General features: G+C 42.8%; 1 protein-coding gene across 2 annotated transcripts in view; it reads left to right on the top strand.

Moving 5' to 3' along the window:
- The window catches only part of LOC147031037 (uncharacterized), a 43,986-nt gene that overhangs the window by 10,648 nt on the left and 5,885 nt on the right, over window positions 1–27,453 (top strand). Inside the window, exons 5-13 of one of the 2 annotated variants that reach the window (XM_085875709.1) lie at window positions 10,631–10,785; window positions 10,898–11,092; window positions 14,157–14,229; window positions 15,802–16,149; window positions 16,597–16,824; window positions 17,385–17,496; window positions 17,618–17,697; window positions 25,970–26,092; window positions 26,886–27,032. In XM_085875709.1, coding sequence (XP_085731835.1) covers window positions 10,631–10,785; window positions 10,898–11,092; window positions 14,157–14,229; window positions 15,802–16,149; window positions 16,597–16,824; window positions 17,385–17,496; window positions 17,618–17,697; window positions 25,970–26,092; window positions 26,886–27,032 — 1,461 coding nt within the window. The remainder of the gene's footprint in view (window positions 1–10,630; window positions 10,786–10,897; window positions 11,093–14,156; window positions 14,230–15,801; window positions 16,150–16,596; window positions 16,825–17,384; window positions 17,497–17,617; window positions 17,698–25,969; window positions 26,093–26,885; window positions 27,033–27,453) is intronic. The other variant, XM_085875711.1, reaches the window with a different exon arrangement.

Here is a 27,453-nt window from a genome sequence, read left to right as displayed (position 1 = left end):
TGGTCTGTCGTTGCAGGGATCTGTTTTTGCACCTTTTTATGCAGAGCGCTCATGTTTGCTGATTTCCAAGCAGATGGCAGATGACCTTGAGCAAATGAGAGAGTGAATAAACAGAGAGAGGGTGAGGAAAAGCAGCAAAGCAGGGTTTTTTTGGACACGAGGGCTGATGCCGTCTGAAACAGTTGCAGAATCTGAGTTGAGGTTTGACAGCAAGCTCTCCACATTGTCAGGAGCAAAGGACACAGAGTCCAGGAACAGTTGGGTGCGACTGGTTAAGGTGGGTACAGAAAGCAATGGGTTTGGGACACAAGATTTATATGCAGACACGAAGTTTAGGCGTTCAGCCTTTTCATGTGCAGTGTCAGCAGTGTGGCCATTTTCGGTAAGGCAGGGGATGGAGGGGGAACATACACCAGAAACAGACTTTACTGGACACCACCAGAATTTGGAGGAGGGAGACAGGCTTGAGAGTTCAGACTTGATTTTAGAAAGATGTTTCCTGGCTCTCCTGGGGGTAGACACACACACACACCTTTTTCTGAGCTTTATAGAAGGAATTGAGATTGCCTTCAGTTGGATTCAGTGAAGGCAAGTTGTTTCAGGCCAACTGCCTTGCCACAAGCTTCAGTGTACCATGGGTGGGCGGAAGGGAATGACAACTGAAGATGACATAGGATAAATCTGTGAGAGAGAGAGAGAGAGAGAGAGAGAGAGAGAGAGAGAGAGAGAGAGAGAGAGAGAGAGAGAGAGAGAGAGAAAGAGAGAGAGAGAGAGAGAGAGAGAGAGACAGAGAGAGAGACAGAGAGAGAGACAGAGAGAGAGACAGAGACAGAGACAGAGACAGAGACAGAGACAGAGACAGAGACAGAGACAGAGACAGAGACAGAGACAGAGACAGAGAGAGAGACAGAGAGAGAGACAGAGAGAGAGAGACAGAGACAGAGACAGAGACAGAGACAGAGAGAGAGAGAGAGAGAGACAGAGACAGAGACAGAGAGAGAGAGAGAGAGAGACAGAGACAGAGACAGAGACAGAGACAGAGACAGAGACAGAGACAGAGACAGAGACAGAGACAGAGACAGAGACAGAGACAGAGACAGAGACAGAGACAGAGACAGAGACAGAGACAGAGACAGAGACAGGAGACCAGTCTAGAAGTTTGATGGCTGCTTGGAGACCCTGCCAGTCGGCGTCAGTGAAATACCAGACTTGACAGCGTTAAGGTGCTTCTCTAATAACAGCCAGAGAGATGTCTACTTTGATAAGCATGTGGTCAGATGAACTGATTGGAGCGGAGGATGAACAGCAGATATTTTCAGGGAAATTGGTCAAAATCAGATCCAAAAGAGATGGAGTACCGTTTGTTGAGATCCGGGTCGGGAACTTGACCGATTGAGTCAGTCCCAATGAGTCGCAGAACTCTTTTTCTGACGTGCCATGGCAGGTGATGGAGGTACCCACACGAAACCAACTGGCATGAAGACAATTGAAGTCATCACATATGAGGAAGAGATAATTGGGATGAGAAGATAGAAGTTGGTCCATGTTTTTGGCGAGCAAGGTGTAAATGGAGACATCGCTGTTTGATGTACAGCACAACACACATATAAACAAGAGGTGGATCGGAGGGGAAGCCATAGCCAGAGGTATTCCTGGGGGTGTGGGGGAGTGAGGGCAGTACATGGAGAGTGAGGAATCTTTGATGAGTCTTTGATGAAGAGAGCGACTCTGCCACCAGGATGAGGCTTAGGTCTGTCATACCAGAGGAGGGCGTAACCAGGGATAGATACTATGGTGTCGGAGATGTCTCGATGGAGGAAAGTTTCTGTTAAGCAGATTATGTCTAGTTTGTCAGTGGCAATCTGCATGAGAAGATATGTCAGGTTTGAGTGAAGACCCTGGATATTTGAGGTCCTCACTGTTGAGGAAGAGGGAGGGGAGGAGGCTTTGGGTACAGGGGAGGGCAGGGGGAAGGTAGAATGAGGGAGGAGGGGGGAGGTAGAGAGAACGTCGTTGAAAGAGTGTGGGGGATTGCAGAAGAGCTAGCGGAGAGGGCCAGATGAGGAGGAGATAGGCTCGGTGGTGATGGGATGAGACACAGTGTGGAATAAGAAGCAAGGGGGGCAGAGGGCAGTTGAAGATTAGAGGAGGTGGAGTGATGAGATGGAGGAGAGAGGGCAGGGAAAGGAGGAAGCTTTGTGGATGTGGGGGGGGGGACTTTGAGAAGGGGGAGTGAGGGGGGAGAATAATGGGAGAAGGGTGGGAGGAGAGAGTTGAGGGAGAAGGGTAAGGGGGAGTTTTTGATAAAAGGTGAGAGTAAGCTTTGGGGGGGGGGGAGTGTGAGGGTTGCTTTGAGAGGGAGGAGTGAGAGGGTAGCTTTTAGTGGGAGGGGAGATGATGAGAGCAGGCACAGCCAAAAGGCAGAATGGCATTGGGATAGGTGGGGAGAGAGGAAGGATGAGACATGGTAGTGGTCTTGTGAGGAACAGAGTGGGCAGGAGGAGGTACAAGATTTGAGGAGTTGTGAAGAGGGGGAGGTGTGATGAGATGAAAAGAGCATGTTTGAGGTGTTGAGGAGTGTTCTGAATGAGAAAGTGAGATATCTGTTGGGTTAGAATGAAGCCCACAGATGTTATAACACTACACAGTTTGGGACATCAGAGGAGGAGCTGGTGCTCAAGCAGAAGACAGTGAAGAGGTGCTAAGAGAGGAGGTATGATGAGGGGCAAGATGGCAGGGGTAAGTCGAGAGTTTAGCAGTTGGAAAGTTAGGAGGAGGTAGATTTTTAAGGAGGTGGGGTGAATTGGCACTGAAGTTGATTGTGTTGCACTCTTGGTTACACTCAAAGCTAAAGTGTTGAGCTACTCATACCGCCAACCGCAAAATGGTGGTGCAACATTTGGCGGCAGAGGTGGGATTTGTCTAAAACGACGACAAAATATAGCTGTTTTAAATTGTGTGTTCAATTGTGTAAATTGTGTGTTAAAGATCTTCACTCCATGAAGATCTGGATTAAATCTACTTTAATCCAGATGTCCATGTTAATTTGAAAGATTATTGGAAGGGATAATTAAGTGACTGACGATATTGCATCATGAAAGGTGAAATTAAAACGCAAAATAACCATTCGGCATCCGCCATTAAGAGGAGACAGACGAACGCACGGACAGACACCATGGTTCATAATATATAATTGATGACTTCCCTTCCAGGGAACTTCAACACAGAAAGAGACCATTCAGCTGTCAAGCCTGCACAATGGTTGCCAACCTCGGACAGTTTGTCTGTACTCTGTCCTTTTAAAATGATGAGCGTCAAGCAACGAAGCAACACGCACCATTTTAAAAGTCTTTGATATCACTCATGTAATGACTTGGCCACGGTTTGAAACGACAACCTCTTCGACACAGAGCGGATACTCTCGGTCTAATGGATTACGTAATCGAGCCCACCAAATATTAAATTTAACTTTATTTTGGACCTCTTTGAAGTTTATTATGAAATGTTATTTTTCGGCCACAATGCTAAACTGAGGTTTTTCTTCAATTAAATGCTCGCCTTGCACTGCAACCTTTGGTCAACCACTTTCAGTAGAAGCTACTGTTATTAACAATGATGACATGGTTTGTTCAACTTTGTGATAATCCTCAGATCATACGTTAACGCACTCGTAACTAGAACGGCACTCGGTGGAGCACATACCTCTGCCACACAATGCCTGATCAAGTAGAACATTTCGGGGCAAATCCATTTTTAAAATATTGTGCTATTTATCGTTTTTGGCCCCATTTCTCAATGGTGAAGAATAACTAAAAGAATTATCAGATCTGGATCGAGATTTGGATCTTCAACAAAATTTTATCAATTTGTCCTTGTCACACACCCAACCTGTCCACTATATTTTATCTGAATCCATTCACAACTTTTTGAGATATCCTACTCACAAACAAGCAGCTAGTGGTGAAAACAGAACCTCCGAAACAAACCGTGATTCCATGTTGTATTCTTACTTTTAAAATGTATCCCTTTTGGTATCGTGTTCTTCTTCTTGTTGAATGTTGAGCTCTGCCTGCGTGCGAAGCTTTTCAAACATTGCACGCAGCACGGGAAGCGGCTGCCAGAAACGGGAGACAGTCAATCACACAAACAGACAACACGGTTTGCAATATATATTACAATGGATTCAATTCAAGGATTCAAGGTGTAGGATATTTTGCAAATTTTTATTTAATGGTTGTAAGTTAAGTGGTCAGGTTGCTGTGATAACTACTAACGATGTACAAATTGGCCAGGCCTGGTGAATTCCCATGTGAACACTTCGTTCGTGATTATGTGATCTCAAGCTCAAATCCCTTGTGCTGTGTCAATTTGCTTATCATCTACTAATGTCATGGTAATTCATGTAAAAGTACAAAAATGTCACCCAACATCTCCACCCAACATGTAATACAGGGTGGCCCGAAAGTATTCACCAAGATGGCCGTGTTCATTTTCACCAAAATAAGTGGATGTCACACAACACCACAACATAACTTAGCAAGCGGTGAAGAGTGCGGTTCACATGAACCATGTGACTCATTTGGTCAATTTGTTCATCGTGCAGAAGCTGCTCCTCAAATGACAACTACCCTCTTAGATTGCAATCTGTTGTCAAGGAACCTCCAAGAAGACCAGACCAGCAGACCAGTCAGGGCAGAAATTTAGAATTTGTTCAGGGTGTCGGTGATAGCTCCCCACTCTTCTATTTTTAAGGACACCGTATGATCTATAACGTCCACCAACCAATGCTAGCAGACGGGACGCCCAGTTTATTGTCCATTTGATGGACAATATGTTCCCCTGCCTTTGAAACACCAGTTTGACAGTTTATTGTTGAGCCGAGATTCAAACCTTCCTTACACAGCTCAGAGGCAGGTATGCGTACCTCGAGGGTATCCTACCAGCCCAGAGCAAATTAGAGTGCCTTAATGAAAATGTCACAACACATTTCCTTCCGACAATGGATGAAAAATAAAACAAAGAAAGTCTTCGATTTGCTTGCATTTCTTCATTCACAAACATTTGACAACGATCAACCACAGAATGACAGATTGCGAAGCGAAACAAAACTCATTCAATTAAGATCAAGTGGTTCACATCACCGAGTTACTTTTTATTTTGCGCATCGACAATGTCTTTCATAATGCTCGAAAATGGAAAATCACAGTGTCAAATCAAGGGAGCATGGCAGCCACTCAGTGGTTCCTCGACAGCCAATTATCCATTGCGGGAATGCCTCATGTTGTAAATCTTACACAACTCGTCCATAATGTAGGAGAACTCCATTGGGCTGTCGGATCAATGTTTCATGGATCTTCTCGACGTTGTGGCACCATAGTTGGACTGTATGCGGTCAAGGAATGTCAGACCAGCTGTCTGGTCTGGCTCATCTTGGTCGACCATTTATTGGTGCATCGCCCAATATAACCTGACCGATCCGACGTTTTTGCGAGCTTATGAACAGTTTGTTTGCTTGGTGCTCTTGCATCAGGAAATTTATCCTCAATTGCTGTAGTCACCACTAAAAAAAAAAAAATTATCTCCCGATGTCGACGATGTTTTTGATTCACGATGTTCTGTTACAGAGCGTCAGTGCTGCTGAATACGTTCATTGGCAAGGCTTGTACTGGGGGCTTTTCCATTGCCTTCCCAGCAGTAGTTTGGGCAGGGGTTTTTAATTTGTTCAGAGTGCTGGCAATAGCTCACTTACACTTTGAGAAGGACACCATGGGATCTTTAATGGCCACCAACTAATGCCAGCAGATGGGACGTCCAGTTTAACGGTCATCTGAGGGACGGCACACACATTGATCAATCGCTATGTCTGTGAAACACTGACCGGGATGACAGCTTGGACGTGAGTGTGCAAATCTATAGGCCATCCTGCCAGCCCACCACATTGGTAAAGGAAAATAATCCTCTAATCTTGAGCCTGGCATCTCTCCATATCTATCTGCCTGAATTTTGTTTCATCTCAACTACTTGATAAACTTTCAAAAACAATTGTATTGCAATCAGCAAGAGGGACTTTTGGGCCACCTTCTATACGTAGACACTCCTGTGTGAGATTTCAGCATTGTTAAAATTCAATTCTCTTTTTCTGTCTACTTCATATTATCAAGTTTATTTCTCTATTTCCTCATGCCATGATGATAATTTTTATGATTTTTAATATTGAAGCCTCATGGAGGAACTCGGCTTGGTGTTAGCTTAATGGTTTAGGTGGCTGCTTCAAGGTCCTAGGGTCTTGAGTTTCAAGCCCCTGTTGAGCCAATGAACTAACACTGGGTAGGGTTGACTCAGCGTGTCATCCTTCTGAGGTTGGCAAAATGAGTACCAGCTTACTGTGAACGAGGCATTGAATCAGCGGCACAGCTGTACCCCCAGAAAATGATGCAGCCAAGCAGCCACTGGCTGCATACAAAGAAATTTTTAAAGTGGAGGAACTTGGACATATTTTACAAACAGGGTAAGTCCATTTGAAGACCTCATTCGACTTTGATGGAACTATGCTCCTCAAGCTTGTTTCATTGAATTTTATGTTCTTGTCAAGCCTTATGGATCTTTGAACGTAGTTTCTGAAATACACTTGATCATACATATTATCATTAAAATAATCAAAGGTCATTTTGAAATTGGGAGTCAATAATAATCAACGATAATTCTGCAAGAACTGCAAAGTGGGAAATGAAAAAGCAGAATAAACTTGTTCTTTTCACCAAAATCCATGAAGTCCTTTCCTCCTTGCAAGCTGTAGTCTTTTTCTGGTGAAAGTTTGAGATAATTTTGCTTTTTATACATTCGGAGGTTCTTCCAATTTTGGAGATTACATGATTGTTGCATAATTGTGCAACTTTTTTCTGCCTTATAGTGTTATTCTGGGGCAGACAGGATGGCCTACTCACCTCTAAGCTATCGAGTCTGGGTTTGAATCCTATCTCGGTGTTTCACAGGCAGGGCGATTCATCAACGTGTGTGCCGTCCCTCGGATGGACATTAAACGTGACTTCCCGTCTGCCAGCATTAGTTGGTGTACATTATAGATCCCACGGTGTCCTTCGCAAAGTCAGCGAGCTATCACTGGCACCATGAACAAATTACAAATTTCTGCCCTAACCACTGCTGGCAAGGCAATGGCAAACCACCCAGTGCAACCCAATAACCCTAACCCTTGCTTAGGAACTGCTTCATCAGCATCGATCCTCTCTCAAGTGTTCGGTACATTGATGATGATGGTCATCGTGCTCTCCACTTGTTGAGTATTTCATAATGTGTGTTGTTTTCATAAATAGTCGCTCATCTTTTTGACATTTCCTTTCATATTTTTTTGCTTATGTCTATCATTATCTCATCCAAGTACAACATGTAATCCCATTACTGGAGCTATGATTCAGTAACTTGCTCTTGAAGGAGACTGCTCAGTGTCCATTCCTGTTAAATCGATGACAACACTTGAACCAATGACACATTTAGGAACGTGCAATCTGGAGCATCCTAATCTTTCAGAAATGGTCTCAATTCCTATAAATGATGTTGATGAGCCTTGAAAAGCTCTGGGTTCCTATAAAGTATGAGTATGTGAATTGTGCAACTCAGCACTTGGAAATCATTTCCAACAATGGATGCAGTTGTTTTGAAACCACATCCTGGTTGTTCCACTGACATGGCTTTCCGTGGCCCATAATTTGTTCCAAGAGTGAAGGGCACTTGAAAGATCGCAAACATGCTACAAACAGCTAAAACAAAGATTATGACAAATGTGAGCGAATCGTGAAAATGCATGACAAGTGCTCCAGGAAAATTGACTTGTCAGGAATTATTTTGAATTTTGCAAGTATATCCAAACATGAAGGGCATTAACTGACTGTGAAAGTTTCAAGGACACACCTTGTGCTTTTATGCTTTTATATTCTTTTTCTGTATCTCAAAACTTCTGCTGTGTGATGTTTTATTCCCAATCGGTTAAGCATACAATCCCCTCGACTACTATCAATGTGATCTCCAGGATGACTTTGCTATCAGCGCTTGACAAAAGGTAGCTGGCAGAATATATCTGAGGTAGTACACTCACCTTTCTTTTATCTGTATAGACTGGGTTTGATTGCCAGCCCAACCACAAACTCCTCTACTTGGTGATTCACAGACAGGGCGTTGCTTCGATGAGTGCATCGTTATATCGGTTGTCCCATCTGTTCACATCCTCTATAAATGGAGGTTACAAATCCCATGGTACCTTTTGAAAGAGTAGGCCATTGTGTGCCAGTACTATGGGCAAATTTTTTATTTGTACTCTGTACAAATATTTCCGCTACACTCTGTGATGGCCGGGTGACTTGTCCATGGTAAATTCTCAGTTGGAGAATACGCTCACAAATGGTCATGGGGCACCAGAAGGGTATGAGATTACCAACAACTTGACAAACTAGAGTTCAGATAACACCTTATCTGTGCAATCTTGAGAAAGAATGACATGGGCGGGGTCTGCGAGCGGCAAGTTTGATTGGTCGTGATGACGTAAAATGCCATAATATTTTCTCTAAATACTACTAAACGAACGGGTTTTGAAAGTGCCAAAAAGGCGATTGATGTTCATCACGATTCTTGTGTGTAATTCAATTGAAATAAAATAGACTTTAAAGGTTTTAGAAAGAAAAAAAACAATTCTGAAGTTTAACATTGTTGACGCAGCATCTTTTACACCAACTTATTTAACACGTTGCATGAGTTATTAACCTCCGCCATCTTCGAAGACGGATGGAGGTTACTGTTTTCACCCCTTTCTGTTTGTTTGTTTGTTTGTTTGTGAACAGTATTATGGAAAAACTCCTCGACGGATTTCGATGAAACTTGGTGGGGGGGGGGGTTAGGTATGGTCCAAGGATCATGCTATTAGATTTTGTACTTGGTCCAAAATCCAATATGGCTGCTATGGTGACCATTTTGAAAAAATATTTGAATTTTTTTTTTTTTGCATTTCTACATGTTTTAAGTGATTTCCAACCCCCCCCCCTTAAAAAAACGTTGGAGAAAAGAACTATAACTGTCAGCACTGTTGACGTCATATTTAATGAATAAGATACAAGGTTCACTTGAGTGACCCAGCAGTATTGGCGGCGGAGGTTTTGCACTCTCCCGAGTGCTCCCCCTCTAGTTCGTTGCTGTTTTGTGAAGTTTTATGAAGTCCTAAAAACAATGTTTCCTGTTTGGAATGATTTTCAATTTTTGTTTTACTGACAGACAAGCATACAGCGTAAAAAAAAAATCAAACCTGTGTTTGAAGGAAGCAATGCAGTAAAGCGGCTGCACCGCTTAAAAAGTAGCACTGTGGGGGACTGAGGGTTACAACGGGGGGGGGGGGGTAGAGGGGGTGACCTTAGTGTCCTGATGCAAACCAAACAACTAAGCAACAACAAACGAGAAATGAATGAAACATGGTGGGTTAGAAAGATCCTTCTTCTTTTTTGATGGGTGGATGGAAAGAAGGACATACCACAGGAAGGACAGCATTGAAGCAGCTGCACAGCTTAAAATTATCTCACTCCTCTCTACACATGTGCCATTGGGACGAATTCAAAGCCAAAGCAATGCTAAACTGCAGGTTTGTTTTACAATTCGTGTTCAAAATATAACATTCAATTGAAATCAAGTTGTTCCTCGATCATGAATTGACATTTGCCAGACAGACAGACAGACAAAGTGAGCCTATTGCTTCACCCCGCTTTTCGCTTCGCATGTGTGGGGTAGTAAACACCCTCCAATGAAGAACAAGATCCCATCTGAAACACGAGAATGGCACTCGGTAGAAGGCATACCTCCACCAGGCTGAAAAGTTTACGTTTTGTATTCCACTGGTTATGGTAGGCCGGATCTGCATCTGGACCATTCCTCCTTGTGACACACACACACACACACACACACACACACACACACACACACACACACACACACACACACACACACACACACACACACACACACACACACACACACACACACACCATTCCTCCTTTTGGCTTGTTCTTGTCAACTCCCCAATTAAATCCACATCGTTTTGTAAAAATCCATCCTCAACGTTTTGAGATATCATGCAATATATATTGTTTTTAGCCACGTCTCTCAATGGTGAAGTATCACTTGGAAATTTGAAAAATCCTAGCATCCGGATCAAGATCTTCACCAAAATCGAATCAATTCGCACTTGTCACAAACCCAAACTGTCCACCAAATTTCCTCCGAATCTGTCAATAACTTTTTGAGATATCGTACCCACAGTCAAACACAGACATGGGTGAAAACACAACCTGCGGCTATCTAACATGGGTTCACACTTTCTTATGACGCATAAGATGACCACCTTGCCCCCCATTTAGCAGATGCTTCCCCCCCCCAGTATACTTGGGAGGTTGTTGCCCCTTGATGTGATTACATTCCTCTTACTTATCTTCCAAAGCCTTTATTTTGAAGGTAAATTATACAATGCTGAAGAAAGCAAGTCGAATTGACACCATTATGTCCAACCAACTACATGTTGTGATGCAAATTATTTTGGGTTGCAGAATAAAGAATAACTAGATGTTGTGAAACCTCCCAGCTCTCCCCCAGCAGGAATACAAGGGCTCCATCCATACTGGAAACTGGATAGGGTCTGGTACAGATGCAAACATGTTCATCTACCTGTGTGGAGAATTTACTTGTGTGAAATCAGAGCTCAAAACGTCAACACGTGATCCTTTTGAAACAGGGCAGGTAATATAATTTATGTTATTCATGGAAATCTGTGCCACGGTCATTACATTTTATCATCACAATGCAAACAAAAAGCCATTTTTACCTGCAATTTTATCTCACGTTTGTACAGACAGATGAATTTGTTGTTTACGGGCCTTACCTGGGACATCTTACCCACCTGAAGATCTGGCACGACGGTGCAGGAATTCTACCAAGCTGGTTTCTAAAGAGAGTCACAGTCAAAGAACCACAGTCCGGCATGTTGTACACATTTACCTGTGACTGCTGGATTTACGGAAACTCACGGAAAAATCTCTCAGCTCAGGTATCGTGTTTACAGTAAAGCAAGTGAAGAAGCCACGGGGAAACTACAAACATTTCAAAATGCAAATTTCGTTCCCAAAAGCAAATACAAACACAAAACTGCAATGGATGGAAGTCAAAATAGACTAAATCTTTTTTTTAATGCTTCCGCTGATAAAGTAGCCGGCGGCATTATGTTTTCGGGTTGTATGTACGTCCATGCCAATTTTCTCTGTTTTCTCTGCAACCGCTTATCCGATTGACACAAATTTTTTTCACCATTGGTGCGACAACTCATGTAGAATGTTGTGTTGATAATTATAACACCATAGGTCACGTGGTGTGGCAGCCATGTTGGAAAAAAATTGAAACTTGGCACATGTTAAGTACTTCCCATGGGAAACTAGTGTGATTTTTTTTTTATATAACGTCATAGGTGGTGGCTTCGTTATGACATCATAATTGCATACGTCGAATGCTTTGTCTGATCAGTGTGAAAATTTTTGAGGGTCATCTACGGCCAAATTGTATGGAGGGGAAAATTGACATAATCAATCATGTGGTTCAGCATCCATATTTTTAACATGTATACCTTCAAAAATCTTCTTCTCTGAACTGGCTGAACAGATAGAGGCAAAACTTAACAGGTATGATCTCCTATCCATGAGGACCAACAAGTTCACTTATGACGTCATAGGTCACATGGTTTAGCAGCCATGATTTTTTGAAGAATAAACCTTTAAAAATGTTCTCTCCATAACAGCTTGACAGATCCAAGGGGAAACTTCACCCACATGGTCCCCAAACATTGGGGATACCAGGGTGTTCACAAATAATTAATAGGTCACATGGTCCGGCAGCCATATTAGATGGAACGAAAATCTTAGAAAAATTATTTCTCTTGAACCGCTTCATCAATCGAAGTGCAACTTCACAGTTATGATCAAGTGTTGATAAGGAATATACGTTTTAAATTTCAACCTTATCAGATGCATGGTCTGCCAGCCAAAATTATTTAATTTTTTGAATCTGGGTTCAGAGATTTAAATCAAACTTGGTACAAGTATGTATAATGACGTAGTAATGTGGGTGGAGGCATATCTGTCGACATTGTGACATAGAAGAGTACACTTCTAGTTAGGGCTTCAAGCATGGCTGAAGCCCTATTGAATTCGTTAGTATTATTATTATTAACGGCGTTTTTATGTTCTACTGACCGATTTTGTGGCGGATCTGGAGGGAAAACTGTCAGATGAAATTCAACGAAACTTTACAGGATTATTACTCACCACCTGAAGTTTATACTATGAAACATTTGATGACGTAGGTCACGTGGTATGGCGGCCATATTGGATTTTATCCAAAACCTAAAAACATCTTCTTCTCCAGAAGGGATAATCTGACAGCCTCAATCTTTTGCACACATTTGCTAAGTTCGATGTTAATGTGAATTTGTTAATTTGGTCGAAATCGTTACATAATTAATATGATTTAAAATGATGCCGATTCGCCTCATTAAATATGCAAAATATGCAAATGAGAGTTGAAAAAATTTAATGACAAATTTAGATAGCACATAAACAGGGGACTCCCAATATATTTATACTATGTCTGTATTTGACCCCAGTGAGCCCCCAGCGCCCCCCAAAGTTGAAAATGACCCATTTTTTAAATGTCATAAAATAAAAACAACGCTTGGATGAAATTCAATGAAACTTATCCATTTAATAACTCTCCACCTGAAGATTATACTTTGAAAATTTTGATGACGTCGGTCACGTGGTATGGCGGCCATATTGGATTTTATCCAAAACCTAAAAACATCTTCTTCTCCAGAAGGGATAACACGATAGCCTCAAACTTTTGCACACATTTGCGAGGTTCCATTGGAATGTTAAGTTGTTAATTTCATCGAAATCGTTGCATAATTTATATGATTAAAATGATGCCGATTCGCCTCATTAAATATGCCAAATATGCAAATGAGAGTTGAAAATATTTAATGACAGACTCTGATAGGCCTTGAAGAGGGGACTCCAAATATGTTTACGCTATGTCTGTATTTTACCCCAGTGAGGCCCCAGAGCCCCCCAAAGTTTAAAATCACCCATTTTTGACATGTCGTAAAATGAAAACCAAAGAAGATAGACAAAAAGTGACCACAAATTCTGGAAGATATTTTCACGTTCTACAATTCGCCATTTACATTAATATGCAAATGTGGAGTTATTGGACTTTTTTGGGGACTTGAAAATTTGTCCAGCCTCGATTTGTCCAATGTGAAGTTTCTTTCTCTATCATGTATTGCTCTGCGCTTTTCAATCCTTCATTGATATAACTTGAGGGACCCCGTAGCTGGGCCACATTGCAGACTTGAACGAACTTTCTAACTCGGAAAACCCATATCATGTGACAGGTTGATGGTGTTGAAATTTGTTAAAATGGAGGCACGCCTTGAAGCCCGGGATTACTGGTTTACCAGTTTTAATTTAAGTTTATTTTTGTGTCAGATTCTTAGCACCAGTTGTCTTTTCAAAACAGGCTCTTTCCATGGAATAACTAGAACGGCACTTGGTACAACACATACCTCCACCAGGCTGAACAGTTTACGTTTTGTATCCCACTGATCAGCTGTATCTGTATCCGGACATAAACAAAAACCTAATCGGCTTGTTCTTGTTCCCTAACCAATTGATCCACCAAGTTTTGTCATAATCCATCCACAACTTCTTCAGATATCATACTTTACAGTACTGTACCCTATATCCTTTTTGACCCAATCTCCGAATGGTGAAGAGTGACTTTAAAAAAAATTCTCGGATCCAGATTCAGATCTTCACGAAATAATCAAATAGTCTTTGTCACACACCCAACCTGTACACCAAGTTTTGTCCAAATCCATCCACAACTTTTTGAGATATCATGCTCACAGACAGACAAACAGACGGGGGTGAAAACATAACCTCTGTCCACCTTAGGTGGCAGAGGTAATTATCCATATGTCATCTAGATTGCACCTCATGGTCAAGGGTAGATTATCCTTTGGAAATGAAATTTTCAATTTGATATGCCTTTTCGTCTTGTAGGTGCAACCCAAAGATGTGACCTTCTGCAGTTTGAAGCACACGGAGGAAGGAAATGAACCGAGTACTGACTCTGGTGAGTTGCAGCCATCGTCTTTCCATTCACTCATTCATGTGCAGCACATAACCACTAGTTGGATAATTTGTGGGATTGCAGCTGTAATTTTCTCAGGCTGGCGATAACTTGCCAAATCTTTGCAAAAAAGCCACCATATGATCCTTAATGCCAACCAGTAATCAATGCTAACCAATGGGTCCCAGGGACTAACATGCATCCAATGAGCAGTGCTCTCCTCGATATAATGCTGCTCAGGATGATGCAACGTACTCTATCAAAAGGCCCAACAATCAAACCCAGACTCAAGGCAAGTGCACGACCTCTGAGTTGCATTAAAAACGATGCCAAGACTCTACTGCACCGACTCAGATCAAATTCTGTAACCATGTTGTGGTTAATGTGTAACTACAATAATTACTGATGTTTTTTTGACAGTTTTTCATGCGTACGTCACTTCTTTATTGATATGTGGCATTAAAATCTCATGTCACATAATTCTACATATCAAGGCACACTTTATGCGGAATTATTGATACTTTATGCCTGGCGTTGCCTTATGGTTAAGTGGTGGGCTTGGGATCCCACCTCTCTGTTGAATTAAAACCAGGTGGGGTTGACTCTGCCTGTCATCCTTCCGAGGTCGGCAAAATGAGTGCCAGCTTGCTGGAATCCTGTGTTGGAGTGGCGACCCGTCCAGGATTGTGCCCAATAGCCCAGGAGACTTCTTAGGCAGCACCAACACTCTGCACAGAGTACGGTCCCCATGAATGGATGTTACCTATGACCTCATAGGTGGGGAACTTTTTGTTCTTCATGGTGAGGTAATCATACCTGCAATGTCTCACCTCAATCTGTTCAGCCATTACAGAGAAGAAGATTTTTGAAGGTTTTATGTGAAAAACAACATGGCTGCCATACCACGTGGCTGATGACGTTATCAATTTTTTTTTCCCCAATTACAGTTTAGCCCAACATGACCCGAAAATTTTTCATACTGATCGAATGCAGCATTCTACGTGTGGAATTTTGACTGGGATACCACTTTACTGATCATTTCATAGTCCCATCACACTTGTTCACAATGTGGAGTAGTTTCCAATTGCCAAGGTTCAATTTTTTGAAATGGTGCGGTTTGGGAGATATTGAGGTCCAAAGTTTTTTTTCCCCGTTTTTCCAACGTGGCTGCCACCCCACGTGACCTATGACGTCATAATTATCATTTAAAAAAAATCTGCATGAGTAGTTGCATCTATGGTGAAAATTCCATGTCAATCGGATAAGCGGTTGCAGAGAAAAACGGAGAAAATTCGCATGGAAGTACGGACAACCCGAAAACATAATTCCACCAGTGACTTCCTCACCAGAGGCATAAAAATACATCAGGAGTTTGTTCATTTCAAATAAATGTGTAAACACCATTTCACGTATCAAGGTATTGTTCCCTCGTCATTGTTGTTCAAGTGACTTTGGTCTAAATGTCCTTTTCTGTGTTCAATTAATTTGTGTAATACATATCATAAAGATTATAATCAACGTATCGAGCAAAGCATGGAATGAATAACGTTCTTCCTCGTTGTCCTTCCTCTGTAGAAGTCAAACCTCTCCAGGGACTTGCTCTGCTCTCATGTGAGCTTCATGAGCACTCTGGGAGAAACTCCTTGTTGCTGTGGATGCTTCGTGGTGCTGGGGGCAGTAGCAGTGTGCAGGCTGTGGCTGGAAAACAAGCCGAAGCTCTGGCTCCATGTCTGAAGATGAACACACAGGGATTGCCACAAATGCTGGAACGTGGAAATAATTCCTGTCCTGAAAGCTCCCACTGTTTGCTGCTTCCTCGTAGCATAACACCAGATGAACGCAAAAGTTATTGGTGCTTGATTGGGCCTGAAAAGGATGGAATGTGGAGAAAGAAGATCCCCTCTGTGGTCTCATCCACACCTGGTGGGTGCCTGTTGGTTTATCTGTAATGCAGTAAAAGCATATTTTTGTTAAATTTATTTATGGAGGCTTTTACATAACCACAGGCAAATTTAACAACCAAAAAGTATTGTGTAAACTATAAAGCAACAATACACACACAGTGGTAGCCCAAGTCAAATGGCCGAAAGGTTTCATCCCTCTTGAGGTATCATGTGGAAACAAGTATTGAGTAATGCCTGCAAGGCCAAAGGAATGCACTGATGCTTTGAGCATTCCAAAATGGAGAGGGCAATTTGTCGTCCCAATTGCAGAAACAGCCGTGTCGAATAAGCGAGACTTATCGGCCGAACGTGCCATCATTACATTTGGGACAATTCCTGTGTGCCTTTTCTTGTGTATTTATTATCGAATTAACCTGTGAAAAGGTCATCTTCACCTCTTCTAATGAAGGGTATATTGTCTCAACAGATCCTTGGACTGAAGGCAACAGCAATAATGTGGACAGAAACATCACCCAACAAAACACAACAAAGCCAAAAGAAGCAAAAACAACAATGAAAGAGCAATCAACGTCAAATTTGTCATCGTCAGACATACTAACCAAAAATGTTCTGCTTGCAATTGTCATATTTTCAATCATTGGCCTTCTCAGTGTTGTGCTTTTTGTTTACCTGCTAATGAGAACATACGGCAAGGGTAAGCTATATCTATCAGCTCCATTTGAACATTTGTAAACAGACACCTCATTTCAGTTGTTTCCGTGATAACTTCAATGTTGGGTCAGTGAAGCAGCGTGGGCCCACCTGCTAATGCTATGGAAGGTCTACATTGATTTCTGCCAGGCAGTATAAGTAGCTATCAATTATATTATATTTATTACACTCTAATTGGATGATGCTTAAGTTTACGACAACTGCTGCACTGCAACACTATTGTTCGAAGGTTCAATGAAGCTGGAAAACGTTGTTGCCGTATTGGGATTGTTGAAAGGGATAAAGGGATGGTTATATTTCAAACACAACTATGGTTCTTCGAATAGAATTTGGCTATGGTCAAGAGGGGTTTGAAAGGATGAAAAAGTTTAAACAAAGCTCTGTTCCATTGTTGGTGAACTCGTCATTGCCACCAAATGATTGGCGTTTCGAGCAATGAAAGTGGAGTCGATCGCCTGATGGCTTTCCTCTTGTAGATAAAGATGTAGGTCATTGTGAAAACTTCAGTGCAAATAATAACAATTTGCATTGCTCTTTTTCCAGGTTCAAGAAGAGAAGATGATAATGTTTCTAAAATTCCCACAAATAATATCTTCCCTCACATTCCCAAGATAATCCTGCAGCAAACCAAAAGCTCCGGAAGCCCTACAAATGTGTAAGTACTGCAGGGCGTCGGAAAGTTATACGGTTACCGTTTCCTGTGCAAATGTTTTTTTTATTTTTTTTTAATGTTTTCTTCATGACTAATACTTTGTTTGTTATTGATCTGGAACAAGGGCTGGGAAAACAAAGCAATCGAAGAGTGGTGAAGAAAACAAATTCGGGAAAACTAATAACCTATTCTCAATCACTGATGGTGAGTTTCAGATGAATATTCTTCATATGGGACTTTAATTGTCCACATTAGCTGTTTGAATGCGTTTTGTGAAACAAAAGGAAATTGCCCATGGTAAGCGTAAAGATTTGTTCAATCAAAGTTATTGGTTTGTTTGTCAACATGATACCAACAGGGCAGTATGTTGGTGCAACTAAAGTGCATACACTGTCGGACCCCGCCGTTTGCGGGGGTATATGTTCCTGAAAAATGCCATGAATGTCGGGGCATTTATTATTATTATTTTTTAAACATGGTTTAGGCTCGTGGAAGAGCAATTACACAGAACAAATCAGGACACAACATAACAAAGGGGAAACACCAACAGCAGGGTGGAGTGAGAAAGTAGACGGAGACGAGAGAAAGTAAACAAGGGATGCAGTTAACGATGAGGGGTAAGGAAGAACGTAAAGGGTGGATAACATGGATACATAAACAAAATTTTGTTTTGACCAGTTTGTGATTTTGTCATGGTCTGAAAAGAGGGGAGATGCTGCTGTCTGTTTGTCAGAAGGATGAGAACATCATGACAGAGCAGGGAGTGATCAGCAAAGAGCTAAAGAAGATTTTCCATTGTCAGTGAGATCATTGATGAAGATTACGAATAATATGCGGCCAGAACACTGCCTTATGGTACTCCAGCCTTGACAGGGAGAGCAGATGAAACGGTTCCGTTGAGAGCCACACATCTTCTACGAGAGGGGAGGAAGTCAATAATACAAGAGTGGACTTCGCCTTGGATTCCATAGGCAGACAGTTTGGAGAGAACGGCATGCTGCCAGACCGTCACAAAAGCTTGAGATATGTCCTGAGAGACTGCACTGATATCATGTCTGATATTGAAGGCCTCCACCATTATTGGGAGAGTAGAAGCAAAATGTCCAAGGTAGAGTGAGCAAGTCTGAATCCAAATTGATCATCTGAGATGAGACTGTTAAAGAAAAGGAATGATTTTATGTCGACTGTGATGATGGATTCCATGATCTTGTTAATGATTGGAAACACAGGAAACTAAATTGGTTGCAGTTAAGGGGATCCGTTTTTGCACCTTTTTCATATCATGCTGCGATGTTGGCTGATTTCCAATTTCCCTGATGGATGTAGGAGACCATGTCCTGAAGTGTAAAAAATAGAGATACGCAAACCACGAATGGAGAAGCAAGTCACACTTTGTGACCCGCGAATACGCGTGGTCTGACAGTATCAAAATACATATACATATATATATATATATATATATATATATATATATATATATATATATATATATATATATATATGTGTGTGTGTGTGTGTGGTATATACAGTATATAATAGCAAATACAACCCGTCGCTTCGCTGACGGGAATATAAGGGTGGGAGGGAGGGAAGAAGGAGAGAGAAGGGAGGGGAAGGAGGGATGGGGCGGGAGAGAGAGAGAGGGATTGGGGCGGGAGAGAGAGAGAGAGGGATGGGGGCGAGAGAGAGAGGGATGGGGGCAGGAGAGAGAGGGGGATCGGTGCAGGAGAGAGAGAGAGAGAGAGAGAGAGAGAGAGAGAGAGAGAGAGAGAGAGAGAGAGAGAGAGAGAGAGAGAGAGAGAGAGAGAGAGAGAGACAGAGAGAGAGAGAGAGAGAGAGATACAGATAGAGATAGAGATAAGGGCGGGAGGAAGAGGGAGGTGGGAGAGGCAGGGGGGTGGGATAGGGTTGAGAGAGGGAGTGGGGAGTGAGGGGAGGGGGGAGTGAAGGGAGTGAGAGGAGGGGGATTCGGTGGATGTGACGCCCAGCCGAACGTCCATCTGAGACGGCACACACATTGATGAATCACCCTGCTGTGAAACACCGGGATGACAGTTTATAGCTGAGTCAGGATACAAACCCAGGCAAGACAGCTAAGAGCGAGCATGCGTACTTCTCGGCTATCCTGCCATGATCTGGCGATTCATTGCTTTATGAAAACCAAATTGATCCGAGCAGCCTTCTGACTGCAAAAAAAACAATTATTTAAAAAAAAAACTTTCCTTTGGCCAATTGGCACATTCTTTGACACTATTTCCTCTCCTTGACCTCCGGAGAGTTGTATGGCGAAGGAGGAGGATAGTGTGAGAGAAGGGAAGGGAAGGAAGGCAGCGTGAGTGGGGAGGGAGAAGGCAGCTTTGGGGGGGGAGGAGAAGGCAGCACGAGGGGCGGGGGGGAGAATGTCGCGTGAGGGGGGAGGCAGCACGAGGGGGGAGAAGGCACCAAGAGGGGTGGGAGAAGGTAGCACGGGGGGGAGAAGGCAGCGTGAGGGGAGGGTAAAAGGCAGCACGGGGGAGGGGGGAGAAGGCAATACGAGGGGTGGTCGAATAGGGAGGCCTCGGGAGGGGAGGGAATGGGAAGGCGGCACGAGGGGAGGGGAGGGAATGGAAAGGCTGTGTGAGGGGAGGGGAGGGAATGGAAAGGCGACATGAGGGGAGTGGAGGGAATGGGAAGGCGACGTGAGGGGAGGGAATGGGAAGGTGATGCGAGGGTAGGGAATGGGAAGTTGAGGAGAGTGGAAGGAATGGCAAGGCAGTGTACCAGTGCATTACAGGGGCAATAAAACATGTCCAAACAGCAGCGTTTTCCTTCTAACCGCGGTGTTCTACATAAAACCAGGTGGTAACATAAAAAAATCAAAAACTGATGCTATTTGGAGAAGGCCTGCCTGCATGCAGCCCCTCCCCACCCCCCCCCCACCCACACACACACACACACACACACATTCATCACCACAGCCCCTACCCCTCCCATACACATTCCTCCCCATGATCCCCCCTTCATATTCCTCCCCATGATCCCCCCCCTTCATATTCCTCCCCCACGGTCCCCTCCACACATTCCTCCAACCTCTTCGAGTTCTATACTAAACGTGCAAGCGCACCGGCGATTTACTCAACCTTTCACTCTCACGCATGCACAGATTTCACCACACCTGAACTGCACGGTGACACGTCCTGCGTGGCTTCGAGGCTTCGGTGCTGCAGAAGTACATCGCTCGCGAGACGGTCACATAACTTCCTCCCCAGCGCCACGCTCCACAGGCCCAATTTCGAGTTCAGATCATGCGCCCGCGAAACCCGTGCACCGCACACACGTAACCAAGAACAGGCACTCACACACACACCCCATGGAGAGTTATTTGTTCCCATTTCTACCACGTCCATGTGTGCTGTCTACGTACCTCTTCGCTTGCAGAAACTACCGGCTATTAACATATTGGCGGAACTATAATAGTATATTTACATTAATATTTTGTAATGTTAGTAAATCGCCCAAAACGGAAACAGCAAACTGAGGATGTAATTGCTGAGAAAAAGGACCCCTGTGGACTGTGCTGCAATGGATTGCAAAAGCACGTTATGAAGCACGGTGTTTCACTCAATGAATTTACACTTTCTGTACATTCCACAATTTTTTTATTCACTCAATATAATCATCCTCTTCTTCTTCTTTCGGCTGCTCCCTTTTAGGGGTCGCCACAGCGGATCATCCGTATGATCCGCATACTGATTTGGCACATGTTTTACGCCGGATGCCCTTCCTGACGCAACCCTGGTCGCCTCTTACGACACAGGGATAACTCAATATAATCATCCAAACAGTAGAAAAAGTTAAGTTTAATGTTTTGCTTAAATAAATACACGAAGTTATATAAATCGCTAATTTGCTAAAATTTTCGGATTTCACTCCGGATTTCAACACTTATTTTGTTCACCAGATCTGATTCTCAAATCCGACATCATATTTCGATTATATACTTTAATTAGTCCGTGACAGTAGATCATGTTTCTAAATTGAGGCATAGGCCGAACAAAATGGCGCCTGAAGTCTCCAGCAACCACAGAGGGCGGAACAAGATGGCATGCCGCCATCTTCGGAAGGCGTATTTTGTTTTTTGTTTTTAATGATGAGCACCCCCAAAAGTATCTTCAAAAGGGGTGTTTTAATTAACACAAACACCAAATTTTCACTCTTGCACTTTCTTGGAGTTTTCTTAGTATGCTTGCAAAGTTTCAGGCTGCTAGGTTTTATAGTTTTGGAGTTATGGAGGAGACACAAACACACTGACACACATTGCCTTTTATTAGTTTAGATTTTATAAATATACCGTATGTATGTGTATATATATATATATATATATATATATATATATATATATATATATATATATATATATATATATATATATATACAATATTTAAATATTACATGCATATATTTATGTTATATTTACATAAATATATGTGTATATATATATATGTTATATTATATTTGTATATATATTATATATGTTATATTCTATTAAAATATTATATTTATACATATATATATATATATATATATATATATATATATATATATATATATATCTATAATTATATTTACATATTATATATATAATATATATAATTATATTTACATATTATATATATATATATATATATATATATATATATATATATATATATATATATATACATATATATATATATATATATATATATATATATATATATATATTCCCGGTGTGTACCCCGGTCAGAATAGGTACACCGTATCCCTGCGTGTCGTAAAAGGCGACGAAAAGGGTTGGCGTCAGGAAGGGCATCCGGCCATAAAAACATCGCCTCAAAAGGAAACCATGATGAGTACAACTGATGGGCAGGGTACAGCCCGAAGTACCCCGTGGGGGTCCTCACCCCCTCTCGTTAAAACTCAAGGTGGGGAACCCGATCGAAGCAAGGGAGGAAATTTTTCCATTTATGATGACCAGTCGTCTGATGGCCCACGTGGAGATCGGTTTCTGAGGTTTGGTACATGGAATGTCGGGACAATGACAGGGAGATCTGGAGAAGTGGTTGAAACATTGGTCAGAAGAAGAGTGGACATATGTTGTGTGCAGGAGACACGGTGGAAGGGAAGTGGTGTGAGAATGGTGAAGGGAAGGCAGGGGCAGAAGTACAAGTTTATGTGGCAAGGGTGCCTGGAAGGCGTGCATGGTGTTGGTGTCATGTTTTCTGAGGAGTTTGTAGACAGTGTAGTGAGTGTGACTAGAGTGAGTGAAAGGTTGATGATGGTGAGAATTGTGATCGGAAATCTCTCGGTGAACGTCATCTCGGGATATGCCCCGCAGGTCGGTCGAAGCGATGAAGAGAAGAACATGTTCTGGTGTGCGATGGAGAAGTTGATGGAAAATGTGAAAGATGAGGAAGTTGTTGTGGTTGGAGGAGACTTGAATGGACATGTGGGAAGGAGTCCAGACGGTTTTGAGGGAGTCCATGGGGGTTATGGATATGGTGTGAGAAATGGAGAAGGTGAAAGGATCTTGGAGTTTGCTGATGGAGCTGATTTGTTGCTCTGTAATACTCAATTCCAGAAAGCGAATAATAAGCTTATTACATACACGTCAAGTGGGTTGACAACAACCATTGACTACCTGATGGTGCTTCAGCGAGATAGGGGAAACCTCCAGGACACAAATGTGATCCCAGGGGAGGAGACTGTTTCGCAGCACCACCTGGTTGTCTGCGATATAAGGGTGAAAGGTGCGCGGACAATTCGGCGGGTGAAGTACCAACCGAGGATGAAGGTGTGGAGGTTGAAAGAGGCGACAGTGAAGGAAGCATTAATAGAGAGGCTGAGTATGGTTGAAGATGATGTGGTTGAGCTTGAAAGTGGTTGGATGTCAATGAAAGCTAGTCTATTGGGAGCCGTTGGTGAGGTATGTGGATGGACAAGAGGACCACCGAGGCACTCGGAAACATGGTGGTGGGATGATGAAGTTGGAAAGACGATTGAAGAGAAGAGGAAGAAGTTCAAGGAATGGCAAAAGGCAAAGGATACGGTGGAAGAAGAGGCTGCACATTAAAGTTATAAGGAAGCCAAGAAGGCTGCAAAGAAAGAGGTTGCAAAGGCGCAGGAGGCCCATAGGAAAATGTTTGGAGAACGCTTGGATTTGGAGGAGGGTAAGAGAGCGGTATTCAGAATCACAAAGCAGATAGCGAGAGAGAGATTTGATGTGACGGGGGTGAGTTGCTTGAAGGATGAAGTGGGACAAATTGTTGTGGATTCAGATGGAATTAAAGGAAGATGGAAGAGATATATGGAAAGGCTGTTGAATGTAGAAAATGAATGGGATAGAAACATCGAGAGTAACCCGGTTTTAGGACCAGCAGAGAAGATAACTGAGAAGGAAGTTGAGGAAGCTATAAGAGCAATGAAGAGTAGAAAAGCAGGAGGGCCGACGGGAGTTGTGGGAGATATGTTGAAGGCAGCGGGAAGTTGGGGTGTGAAGAGAATGACAGAGATCTGTAATCTGGTGGTGAAAGAAGGCCGCATTCCAGTGGATTGGGAACTGAGTACCCTCGTCCCTCTGTACAAGGGGAAAGGTGACCCTCTGGACTGTGGCTCCTATAGAGCAATAAAGTTATTGGAGCATGGAATGAAGGTATTGGAAAGGGTGTTGGAGAAGAGGATAAGGAAGAAGGTAAAGATTGACGAAATGCAGTTTGGATTTATGCCAGGAAGAGGAACGACAGATGCAATTTTTATTGCAAAGCAGTTGCAGGAGAAGTACATGGAGAAGAGGAAGAAGTTGTTTTTTGGGTTTGTTGATCTGGAGAAAGCATTTGATAGGGTTCCACGCGAAGTAATGGCATGGGCATTGAGGAAGTTAGGAGTGGAGGAATGGTTGATCAGAGTAGTGATGGCCATGTACGAGAGAGCACGCACAGCTGTAAGGACGAAGGATGGGAACAGTGGCGAGTTTGAGGTGAGGGTAGGAGTGCACCAGGGGTCGGTACTAAGTCCACTTCTATTTGTAGTTGTGATGGAGGTGCTGGCTCGGAGGGTAAAGGAGGGTTTACCGTGGGAGCTGCTGTATGCAGATGATCTGGTGTTGATTGCAGAGAGTCTGGATGGACTGAAGGAGAAGATGAACAAGTGGAAGGAATGTATGGAGGCAAAAGGTTTGAAGGTGAATATCGGAAAGACGAAGGTGATGGCAAGTGCTAAAGCATGTGGTGAGGTGGAAAGGACTGGGAAGTGGCCGTGTGCTGTGTGCAGGAAGGGTGTCGGAGTGAACTCCATTCAGTGTACAATGTGTGCTGAATGGGTTCATCGAAAATGTAGTGGGGTGAGAGGGTCATTAACCAGTGTGGCAGCTACATTCAAGTGTAAGGTGTGCATCGAGGGAGCAGCAGATGAAGGAATTGTTGAGTTGGATCTTGGAGATGGTGTGAAGCTGGAAGGGGTGAAAACATTTTGCTATCTCGGAGACATGCTGAATGGAGAAGGTGGATCAGACCCTTCGACGGTTGCTAGAGTGAGATGTGCATGGAAGAAGTTTCGGGAACTGAGTGGCGTGCTGACGAAGAGGGGAGTGTCGTTGAAGCTGAAGGGAAAGGTAAATGCTTCATGTGTGAGAAGTACGATGATTTATGGGAGTGAGACATGGGTACTGAACATGGAGCAGCAACAAAGGCTGGAAAGGGTGGAAATGCGAATGGTTCGGTGGATGTGTGGAGTATCGTTGAGAGAGAGGAAGACAAATGATGACTTGCGGAAGATGATGGGAATAGAGTCTGTGATGGAGGTTGTGAAGAGAAACAGGTTGAGATGGTTGGGTCATGTGTTGAGGAAGGATGAAAGTGACTGGGTGAGAGGAGTGTTGGAAATGAGTGTAGTCGGAAGTAGAGGACGGGGAAGACCGAGAAAAACTTGGCTAAATGTGGTGGAAGAGGAAATATGGGCAAGGGGATTAAGAAGGGGAGATGCAGAAAACAGGGTAAAGTGGAGAAGATTGTCATGGGGCCCGCAAGGCTAACCCCTGCTTTAGCGGGGAAAATGGCCTTTAAATGCTTGTGTGTGTGTGTGTGTGTGTGTGTGTGTGTGTGTGTGTGTGTGTGTGTGTGTGTGTGTGTGTGTGTGTGTGTGTGTGTGTGTGTGTGTGTGAGATATATATATATATATATATATATATATATATATATATATATATATATATATTGATATATATATATATTGATATATATTTTATTTATATATGTTATATTCTATTAAAATATTATATATATATATATATATATATATATATATATATATATATATATATATATGTTGTTGTTCATCTTTCGGCTGCTCCCGTTAGGGGTCGCCACAGCGGATCATCCGTTATGATCCGCATACTGATTTGGCATAGGTTTTACGCCGAATGCCCTTCCTGACGCAACCCTGGTCGCCTCTTACGACACAGGGATAAGGATTGGGTTTCGCCATGATTCCGGGCTGCCCGACACCCTCTCATTGCGTGGCCCAGTGCAGAGCTCCCATCCTCAAGCGATCCTCAAACCCAAGCCTCCGGGTCGCCGGATTACAGGTGCACGCTACTACACCCGGTTTACATATATATATATATATATATATATATATATATATATATATATATATATATATATATATATATACATACATATACATATATATATTTATATATATCAGGGCAAAATAATTAAAAAACACCGATCAGTCAAATAATTTAATCAATTCCTGCATTGCTCTGCCAGCGCTTGACTGGATGAGTCCACTCTCTCAAAGCTGTTCGGAGAGCTCCTGCGTTGTTGCTCATTGGTCGACCCATCCCTTCGGGATGGCACAGCACCAAAGAGTTTGCATGCCACTGAGGGAATTTCTTCATTGAAAGAGACAACCAAAGCCCTGAACTAATCTTAATCAGAACATGTAGCCAATTGTGTGCCCTGAATGAATCTTCTTCATTTGACAAGGCAGCCAAAGTGAGGCAGCCTGCGCAAGCAAGGGTGCTCTATGGCAGATATGTCCTTCCTCAGATGTGACGACCACAACTGTACACAATATTCTTGATAAGGCCTTGTTAATTAAAGAGCAGTGTTCACGATACTTCTTTGGATTTATTGTTTGTATCACAAAATGGAAGATTCAATAAGCTGATATTGCATTTGAGACTCCTTGGGTAACAAGCTCATTTAAATCAGAATCTTACATTTTGCTATAAGTTGTTGCTTATTCATTCGGTCGTGAACCGTTCAGTCCCATTTTTCACATGTTACGCACAAGTTAATCTATGCATAGAGTATGAACAGAGTCAAATACATTTTGTAATTGTTGATATTCTCCCCTCAATCACCATAAAGATTATTCAACAGTATACAGCAAGATCCAACTTACAGCAAGACAGAGCAGAGAGGACCCATGCTCTCAAGGAGATCCTGTAAACTATGCCAATATTCAATTCAACAAGAAGTTGGCAGTGCCGTCACCATTCAGCGATTCGGAATATGGTGAGTCTGCAGATGCCAGGTTGTCTCATAAATTCCTAATCATAGCAAAACCCATGTATCACTGGTCAGCACTCCATATGTTGCTCTAACACCTGCCGACATGTTGTGGAAGGAGTTGGATAACATCCTGTTATAAACATGGGGTCCTTACGAAGCAGATACAGCACTCTTTGAGGAGGGTTAACAAGAGAGGATGAGAGGAGATTGGGACCATACTCTGTGCAGAGCGTTGGTGCTGCTTAAGGAGTCTTCTTGGCTATTGGGCACAATCCTGGATGGGTCGCCACTCCGACACAGTCTACCAGCAAGCTGGCACTCATTTTGCCGACCTCGGAAGGATGACAGGCAGAATTAACCCCACCTGGTATTAATTCAACAGCTGAGCGGGATTTGAACTCAGGACCCTGGGATCAAAAGCCTG

Source organism: Eptatretus burgeri, chromosome 3, assembly GCF_056783735.1.
Source record: "Eptatretus burgeri isolate ZD-2024b chromosome 3, Ebu_testis_v1, whole genome shotgun sequence".
Classification (NCBI taxonomy): domain Eukaryota; kingdom Metazoa; phylum Chordata; class Myxini; order Myxiniformes; family Myxinidae; genus Eptatretus; species Eptatretus burgeri.
The sequence above is the reverse complement of the archived record's forward strand: the minus strand, read 5'-3'. Positions and strand labels throughout refer to the sequence as shown.